The following is a 10,007-nucleotide window of genomic DNA, read 5'->3' on the forward strand; positions in this document are numbered from 1 at the left end:
GCTACAGAAGGCTGATTTCCTCAATTACTGGGCTGCATGTGAATGAATTTACTTTTACCGCATACTCTTACTAGATATATTTGATAACCATGATACTCAAGGGTTGGTTTGGCTAAAATATAAAAACCCAACTTATCTCTAGTTCTGCCCTACTGCAGTTGCGTCAAATCATGTCAGTAGGAGTCACTGATATTTTAGCTAATAAATCTCCTGATAATAGTTTATGAAAGGGTGTGGATCACCCATTTGCATTAACAGTTTTATTAAGACACCACTCATGCAAATATAGAACACAATTCAGGTATTTGGTACTAGTATTCAATTGCACAATCTACCATTAATGCAGCTTTAAGGCTTTTTAACAGAGGGACTCTCAATTGAAAAAGCTTTGGAAGGTTACAACTTAATTCCTTAAGAAAGCTGTAAATGAATTTAATGTGCCTTTGTTACTTTCTTTTAAAAACAGTTTCTATAGCTATGGGTCTTGATTACTAAAACTGAACTAGTAGCATTTTCATCACCGGCAATGCTTGGGTTTTATTTTTTAAGTTAGATTTTTTTGTTGTGTTCCTTTAAAAGAAAAAAAAAATCTCCCAGTTGCATACCTTACCATCTTTGGATTATGTGCATGCCAGAAGAATATTTAAGCAAAATGAAAGTATCTCCATTGGAAATTTGTAAAGATCTTGGCACCATCCTTTTAAGTTAATAAAACTGGCTCATCAAGCAATGTCTTTACCCCGTAATTGCATATGTCTTGTTCCATTTAAATGTAAGTGGAGAGAGATGACTCCAGTATTGTCTGAAGCTACTGAGGCTATATAAAGGCAATCATTCTTATCAATACCATGAAAACCTCTCAGTAAGCTGAGGAACAGAAAGTGGGAAGAAATGTCTTCTTTCCCAAGTAAAGGAAATGACTGTAGGAGTGATCCCTCCGAATCCAACAGTTCTGTATTGCTACAGAAGACATTAAAATGCTATCACCTTAGTATACACACAGAATTCAAGAGAGAGGAAATTAATGCATAAATGGGGTAGTTGTCCAGAAACAGCATGAAATCAGGATAAAATACTTTTAACACAAAACCCACAGGAATTAATTCACAGTAATTTTCTTTAGCTTGCATGCTTACATCACAGAATCATCAGCAGCCAAGAACTGTTTCAGACTTAACCTTCTCTTAGCAGATGTGTGGTATCTCCTGCAGCCCTCCCCTTCACCTGTATGGACATCTGGTAGTCTACCAAAACTGCTAGTGGGTAACTCTAAACTCAGGATGATTATAGCACTTTGTTGAAGTAAATTGCACATCTAGAAAACTAGATATAATTGCCCTGAAAATGTACCATGGTATCACTATCTGTACACACATTAGGCAGTGTCTTCCATATGTACTCAGAATATAAATTAAATCTTGAATTTCACAGGAACTGTGGAGAGAGTCGAAGGACTGCAAAATAGGACGTGGTTGCTGCTTAGCTACAATACTTTTTAAGTTTCTCCAACAACGCATCTCTTCAAGTGGCAGAGTTCTTGTTCTTGAACTCTACACCTAACTTAGAGAACGTGCTAAGACACAGTACCCTGAGCGCAGTTTTAGTGGTTCTGATGGTAGCCTAAGTAGTGTTAGGCAGGATCTGATGCATTTTGCAAAATTTTGGAATTGCAGCCTGTAAAATGCAGATGCAAGTGCCACCAAAAGAGAATGTTAGTTGGAAAATGTTTTGGGGGAGGAAGCTGCAGAGTACTGCTGGCATGTACCAGTTTTCCCCATCAAACTTTCCGGCAAAGCTAATTAGGTCCTGTAATTGTCAGTGGGATAAGTAGATATTCCGTGTTTTCAGTCCAAACAAAAGACAGGCTGTAGACCTCTGTTGCTTCTGTCAGTGACGGGTAGACCAGGTAACAATATTATTCCATGTGATGTTTTGGTTCTCTTCAAAAGCTATATACTGGTACTAAAAGGCAGGCAAACTATTTTGAATTTTGATACCTTATAAGAAACAATATATTTTTACTAATTAGTTTGAAGTGTTCTGCACGCTGCATGAGGATTTGCACAGATATTTGACATAATAACGAAAATGAGGCTTTCACACAATTGCCAGGAGGATCTCTATCTTCCTAGAACATAAAAAGATTGTGAAAGACAAGACAACCTAATGAAAATTAATAAAGTACTTTATTTGACTGATTTGAACTATTACAACATTGAGCTGTAACATAGCTACCAAATATTAGACATACAGAGTGCCTGAAGTCTGACTAGCAGACTACAGTTGATGGAACTATAGGGCTTACTCCCACATACCTGAGAAAAACGTGAAGAAAAGCTGTCAAACTTCAGCAGTCTCCCAACCTCTAAGGGCTTAAAAAAAGGGAGAGCTTATAAGTGGCATTTAAGGCCTCCTCCAGGATCAGTGGACACTCCCGATGTAAAAAATACATATATACAATCAAGTTTTTAAAAAATAAACAGCCTCTTCATATTCCTGGATTGCAGCTTGGAAAGTAAAGGAAAGCAGCTGGATCCTCTTACCCTTACCAACAGGCAATGACTTGAGTCCATCACAATTTTGGTTATCTAACTCTTCTTATAAAAGGATTTGGGTTTGGGGCAAGTCCTTCAGTTCTATTGCCAGAATTTAATAAGTTACCCACAGTGTCCCAAACCCACTAGTATTCTCCTTTCCTCATGCAGTCAAGGCAAGTCTCTTAGCATTATAAATCTTGGCTTCTTCATACACCGGAAGCTAGTCTTGTCTAACTGGTAAAGGAGTATTGGAAAGAACTCAGTTGAGAAAAGTTGCACCACTGGTATAAACTAAAGCTCTGACCATCTAGTGATTTGCACTTCCCAAGTAAATGGCTCCAATCAAACCCTCATGCCTGGTGAGGTAGAGAGCAGAAGGCACAATCTTACCGAGTTTGTTTTTCTGGCTGTAAGTTTGGCTGCATAGATATGAAGAAGGCATCATCTGAGCTAAGAGACAAAGCAGACAAATCCAACTACAGAGCAAGAGATGCCTTGCTTACAGAAGTCAACATTCCAAACTACCTGAAGTAGTTGAACAACAAGCACCGTTCATAACAATTATTACATTTCAGTAAGTAGTCCAGCAGCCTTGGGGTTGGAAGGAGGGCAAGCTGACTATAGGCCACCCTCCAGCAGCCCTTGAGAGCAATTGCCGTAGATGCTTTGAGAACAGAGAGACGTTATACATCTTCATCCTCTTTCTGTAAGAAGTCGGTCAAGGTACTGTCATCTACAGGAATTAATAAGTATTCCACACCATCAGCTCCCTGAGAACAGACATGCATACACATTCTGTTAACACCAGTGCACAGTGCAATGCAAGCCAACAGACAGCACTGCAACGCTAATGTTTATCTACAGCCTGGGTGAGAGCTGGCCAGTATTCAGGAGGACTACGTTACTAAAAACCAGGAATATTTACCCAGAGCAATACTGGAAATGCACAAATACTGAGAAAAGTCAGTATATGAGAAATTGTCTTGTGGACTATGCTAGTCCCGACACTACACAGCTCCTCAACACTATACTGCCTCATTATTAGGACCAGCCTGCATTCTTGCTTCGTGGAAACAGAGGTAACTATCGGAAGCAGACCGGCAGACTCCAGCATTCCTTACTTCTCAAGGTCTTCAGGAAGAGGAGACCTGTAGGTTGCTGAGTAAACAAAGCACACTGCATTTTTACAGCCCCCTATCCACATAAAAGATGTTGACAAATTGGAGGCACGAAAAGAGCTGCAATTACAGAGTTTCGGCCCTTTGCTAGTTCCTAGGTGCTTCAAACAACAGAGCCTCACTGTGGGCTGCAGAGTGGTGTCTTAGGGATACTTAGTAGCAAGTAAGCATCTTTTTTTGTTTCTGAATGTGGCTGAATACCCAGAATTATCTTCTTCCCTCAACTCACCCGCTTGGTCCGGATGAGTTTGTGGTCCCTGAATTCTGTCAGCTGTGCCCTGAGTGTCAGGTCACTGTTCACAAGGAAAGCCTCCCGACACTGCTGATAGAAGTCTTGGAAAGACAGTCCTGGAGATAGAAAAAAGCAAGAACAAGAAATTGAAGTGGTAAAATTGTAAGATTTTTCCAGGTCTAACAACGCACATTATCTCCACCTACAAATCTTGCTTTGGCTTAGACCACAGTGGCTCCAGTAACATGGTCACTTCTTTCAAGTATACAGCCAAGCTAATATTTCAGTAATTAATGGAAAACAGCTGAATTAATGTTCTAGTCACCCTATTTGCCTAACAGAACTTTAAGAGTGCTTTAAATGCGCTTCCCAACATGGTTAACCTCTCTTAATTTCCAACTCCTCTATCTTACTTCCAACTTTCTTTACAATTAACATTATTCATATCCCCTGCAGCATCTGTTAGAGACAGTGACAGAATATTCCACCTGTATCTGAGATAGCAGGGACACATCAGTAGTCACTTAGATAGGAACAGCACGGGAATGGAATCTCTTTGTCTTTCCCTGGTCCTTTAAGTGCTAGTTATGCAAATTCATATTCTTCCTTTATTTTAATCTTTTAACTCCACAGTCCTGTATGAACGGTCTCAGTCTCGTCTAAACATCAAAGCAGACCACCGTAACAGGAGGTCCTTCAGAACCAGCCAGTCTATTGATTTCCTGTCAGAGTCAGACACAGCACCACGAGAGAGACAGTCTACGCCACTGAGTCTCACTGAGCCAAAAGTTACAGCACTTCTGTTGCTGGCGATGCAACCTGCATACCAAAAGCCAGTACCACTGTGACTGAGCAGGCAACGGCAACACCTCAAACAGATGATAAAAGGAGGGTACATACCTGGATAAGATGGGTTGTCCTTGTTCTCCAGCTGGTACTGAGCAAGCAGTCTGAATATCCCCCTAAATGAAAGGAGGAGAGGGGAAAATCAAAAGGAAAGAATAAAAAAAAAACCCAAAACCAAAAACCTCATCATTAGAAAAGATTAAGTGACTTTTCCCTCATGACCAGGACTTTCTGCACGAATCTCATCACTGGACAAGGCTTGCCATCCAAACACTGTTCATTTAAAGTAACCAATCAAGTGGAACCCAGGTCCTACCATCTTCTTCTTGAACACTGTTGTCAGAAAACAGGGATTGCCTCCTGCTAGGTGTAGACCAGAGTAACCCAGTAAGGAATGGATCCTCAGCAAGTGCTACTATGAAGTATAAATAACAGTGTGTTACCTGGCATTGAGAGTGAGACTGCGCAGGACATGCGTTAGGGAGCTCAAAGCCAAAGATCCAGATTGCTGTACTAGAAGCGAGTTCTCATAAGACGTTTCTTCCACATAAGGATTAAATGTGGTTGTTTCATACCAAAGCCAGTTGTAGAGGCTTAGCTTTGCCTGATCCCACACTAGACAGAGAAAAAAGGAAGAGCAGAGAGAATTGGGAGATTCAGCTTTTCTAAGGTGTTAAATAAGCAATACTAAAATGTACTTAGTTCTACTGTAGGATTTGAGGAAACAATGTACGTTTGTGTAATTCACAGTACATACACCCAGACACGTGCAGTTCAAGCAAGACAAATACTCTGCAACAAAACATTTGCACACATCCCTTTTTCATACCAGCTTCATGGATATACTGTAAATCCTTCCAGAATTAGCAGTGTGCAAAGAATTTCTGGCTGATGAACAAAATTTTTTAGATGCAATGACAGACATAACATCCAATTTCCATTTCAGTAAGTCCCCAAATCAAAGGGTGCCAGAAACTTGGAGTCTATTTGTATATTATGATCAGTGACTAGTAGTTCTTAGTATCTTTATACAGTTTTGGTTCAACACAGCCATAGTCCTAATCATGGCTTCTAGCTGCTACCGCCATACTTACATCACCAGGTCTATTTTGCACATCAACAGTAATACATGAGCTCACGAAACATGTTCAGCATCCCTAAAATAGAATGCAGACTCTTCTCTCTTTGCTACACCCAGCCCAAGGGGACTCACTAAGAGGAGCATTGATGTGATCGATAGAGGCGATGAGGTAAATGCTAGGAAGAGAGGATAACTGTGCGAGGATCTGCTGACTTCTTTCTCCTCTCAACATCTGGCTGTCCAGGTTGTGAATCAGGACATAGAGCTCTAAAGATGAATCTGCAAGGTCAGATAAAACAGCAGAGAACCAATCAAAGAAACTGCCCACAAAGTGGTTCCCCATTCCCAGTGCAGCCTAGAACAAGTATTCCATCAGGCTCCATGTTCATCACTCCAACATCAAATCACTTTCCTTATAGAGTGTACTTTGATCTCTATCCCACACTTGGTATTTCTGAGCAGCTAAAAGGCTTTTTCTCAATTCACTGTATTGCAGTTCTCATCACAGCTACTGTTCTTTTTTCAGTTTAAGCTTTTCTCTTATAATCCACTTTCCACTTGCTCGTGGCTTTACCAGGAACTGCCCTTTTAGCTATGACTTCTAGTCCTGTGATTCAAGGTCATTCAAATGTATTTTAGGATGGAAGTCTAAGTGCAGTTTGTTCAGCTGCTTTTGAGTTACATGACTAGGATCCTTAAGCTCCTCCTCACACAATGAAAATGCATTTTCTGTTCAAGGTTGGATCCAAAGCATACTAACTTCACTGGAAATCTTTCCCACTGAGTTCTCAAAGGAAGCTGCAAAGCTTGGGTAATGCAAATGGTAGACGTTAAAATTTCCAGCTAGCTTGTTGCTGCTGTACTTATCCACGGGAACAGCTATTTCCTGAGTCCAGAAACTCAGTCCAGTAGCCAGATTTTGTGCAAATGAATACATACTTGGCTGCCAATGGAAACCAAAGATTCCTCAGACTCCCAGTCAGATCAGCTATAGTGTACTACACAAGACTGATTTATGTAGATTCAGGTCAGTATGCTGTTAATCAGTCTTTTCCACTTAGTCCCACGAGAAATACTTATAAGGTAACGATGGAATACAGAATGTAAACGCTTAAAACACCAACGCTATGCACAATCAAGATTCCATGGCAATTGGAATACGTATACACTAGCAGTAAAACTAACATTCAAAAAGATTTCAGCAAGTATGCAGTGTGGTGATACCTATTTAATTTTGCTTTTGAACCCAATTCTAACCTGCTTCTTTGACACTGCTGTCCTTTACTTCATCTTAATATCAGTATTTGCATATATTAAATTTAAATGACCATTCCACTAAACCTACATTTAAGCCTTAATCCAGCCTATACTGAAATTTATGGAAAGACCCTCCGGCCATGATTTTCCCGAGGAGCTCAAAGGACTTGACATCTGTCAGCAACTGTCATTCCAAATTGTTTGCGAGTTCTTTGTTCTGTTGATTTCAGTTAGGGTTATATCAGGTCCTCAAGCAGCCACTAAGAACCATCTTCCCTCATGTAGCTGGACTTTACCTATCCTGTCTTCCACCAGGAAACACGTGGCTAGAGAAACACTGTGGAAATGAAGCACAAAGGCTAAATGCAAGAGAGATGAGCATTTCAGTTTGCCAAAGGGCTGAGGAGCCTCTATCTTGTTAGAACACTTGAGCCTTCCACCTTCCGTTTCTAGAGAACTTGGTGTGTGAAACACTGACTGAGGTAACAGCTTGGGATCATGTACACAATATATTCCTGGCACATACATGTTTTCATATATGTGGCATAAATTACAATCAAGAAAGTATACTAGCTACAGTAAACTAAGAAACTGTAACTGCACATGTGAAAACTATGAGGAAAGAAAACGTCCAGGCTCTCCTAACAGTATGTAGACTCTAACATTTTTATGTATGTAGTTAGTCATTTTACCTTCTTTAAATCTTTTAATGATGAATTCAAGTTGGTCAAGGGGGCTGCGGAATGTCCCTATATGCTCCAGTACTTCCTCAGTGATGGAGTTGAGAATCTGAAAAAGAAAACAGTAGTCCCTTCTGAAGGGCTCTGGCACTGAAGGACTCAGAGAAGAAAACCTGAAGCTGAGCCCTTGACTGTCATGAGGGAGGTAATCTGTTTTTTTACCATCAAATCCCCCAAACAGTGAATATAAAAAAAAAACAACAACCCAAACCCTTTTCAAAACAGTGACATAAAATAAGTCTTTAGACCGATGAGTATCTATTAATGACGGGAATTACTGCAGTTCCTTGGAAAACATACGGGCTAATTTCTTTAAACTCTTAGAGACAGGAACTCCTCTTCATTCAAGAGTCTGCTGCTATAGGATGCAGCAGGTTTCCTTAACATTTTACATTGAAAGACTTCAGAGGTATCTGTAACACAATATGATTAGACAAACCCATAAGCTTTTCCCACACTTACAGATCTCACAGTGATGCTGGGAAAGTATCCATTAACCACAAGGTGAACAGAATCCTGGAGGACAGAGGTACGAAACTTCTCTAACAAATCACGCTTTGAGCCCAGTCCATAAAGCAGGATATTGAAACCCAAGCTGCAGAAAAGTGAGCAAATACACCAAATCAAAACAAGCCTTCATAGTGGTTTTCTAGTCTGATCCGCAGGCACGATTTCAAAGCAAAATTAAACTATTCTCAGATCTCTTGCTTATCCTAATTGTTCCACAGAGAAAGAGGCAGGAAAGCATAAAGAGAACGTGGTAGGGAATCACAAAGCTTTGTTCATTTTTGAGAATCAGGAAAAGCATCATCTTGACCAGAAAGCAGAGTATCAGGTCATTCAAATAGCATTGGGCAAAGGTAAGGTGTTCAACAACTGTCATTGACTTCAGTATCAACTATGGGTTTGTTCGTTCTACCCTGCCACGTACTTCTCTAACCATTTGCCCAGATCACTGAGAACTCATCCTCTTGTAACTCTTCAGCTTTCAAAGCTAATGTCTTTTTCACATGCTCTGCCACTCCCCATGGACCCCAAATTTCTTCATACTCCACTCCCTTGCAAAGCTTCCAGGAGGCTTTCTCCTCACCAACATCTGCTCTTGCCTCAGCACTTAACTTCAGAGCTGGTGACCTGCCTTCTCTAAGGTGTTTCAGAATCTCACAGCTCTCTGCAGTTCTCCATTTGCTTTCCTGGATGCTTACTCTTTTCTCCTTCCCATGAAGATATACGTGAACCCAGATAAAATTTATACTACAAATGATTCCAACACCATTAAGGTTTCTTCATGCATAGATCATTAGGCACCATAGGCACTCAAAGTTCACTGCTACACCACTGGGGATAGCCAAATACTGAAGTAGTGGGCTACTCACTACCAACTACGCTGCTGTAAACAAAACTGATTGTTCACTAAGGACACTTTTCTCATCATTCATGTTCCCCATTTTCTCATTATTTATGTTCCCTGTTTTTGAATGCCCTCTAGCTTGGTTTACAGAGGTGCAGACAAACTAGCAAGGCAGAATGCAACTTCATTTCACTTCAGGCATTCAGTTCAAGAAGTTAGTCAGATATGATTTGGTCTACAGGAAACATTGTACTACATTAATGTCACCTAATTTTAAACTTAAGCAATCAATCAAAGAAAAAAAAGTCAGTCCTTAACTGACTTAAAAGATGTTGTTGATGTCAGGGTAAGTTTACTGGCAGTGCCTGTTTACTAGTTTTCTTCAATGCTTCTCATTGGATACTTACTGTAATTGCTGCATCCACTTGGAAAACAGGGATTCGTGTTGCTGATTTAGCTCTTTAATTTCAGCAGCATAGGCAAGGGGAGCTTTTTTCAAAAGGTCATGCAGTGTTTGCTATGTTGAGAGAGGTAAGACGACAGTGATTCAAAGCTGAGAAAAAACAAGACATATATCTGGAGTCCTTACAAACACCCCTCTAGTACGGGAGCAGAACAGTTTTCACTGACAGTGCACTTAATTCATGTTTTTTTCCATGAAGACCCCTCTAAGCACAGGTTCGCTACTAGAGAAACAAAACAGAAATTAAGTAACCTTATCAGGGAAAATGGTAGCCAGACTAGGACTAGAACTGATATCACACTGTGTTTTATCTCTTCCTGCT

At 40.3% G+C, this 10,007-nt stretch overlaps 1 protein-coding gene across 1 annotated transcript in view; it reads right to left on the bottom strand.

Annotated features, from left to right (window-relative positions):
- Positions 1-2,714: 2,714 nt before the first annotated feature.
- Positions 2,715-10,007, bottom strand: part of ORC2 (origin recognition complex, subunit 2) — a 14,524-nt gene continuing 7,231 nt past the window's right edge. Inside the window, exons 8-15 of the mRNA XM_009890237.1 lie at positions 9,630-9,739; positions 8,334-8,466; positions 7,824-7,920; positions 6,007-6,153; positions 5,237-5,408; positions 4,848-4,909; positions 3,945-4,063; positions 2,715-3,307 (exon numbers count right to left, since the gene is read on the bottom strand). Of these exons, the coding sequence (XP_009888539.1) occupies positions 3,221-3,307; positions 3,945-4,063; positions 4,848-4,909; positions 5,237-5,408; positions 6,007-6,153; positions 7,824-7,920; positions 8,334-8,466; positions 9,630-9,739 (927 nt within the window). The 3' untranslated portion in view covers positions 2,715-3,220. The remainder of the gene's footprint in view (positions 3,308-3,944; positions 4,064-4,847; positions 4,910-5,236; positions 5,409-6,006; positions 6,154-7,823; positions 7,921-8,333; positions 8,467-9,629; positions 9,740-10,007) is intronic.

This window comes from Charadrius vociferus, unplaced genomic scaffold, assembly GCF_000708025.1.
Source record: "Charadrius vociferus isolate BGI_N301 unplaced genomic scaffold, ASM70802v2 scaffold147, whole genome shotgun sequence".
Lineage (NCBI taxonomy): Eukaryota > Metazoa > Chordata > Aves > Charadriiformes > Charadriidae > Charadrius > Charadrius vociferus.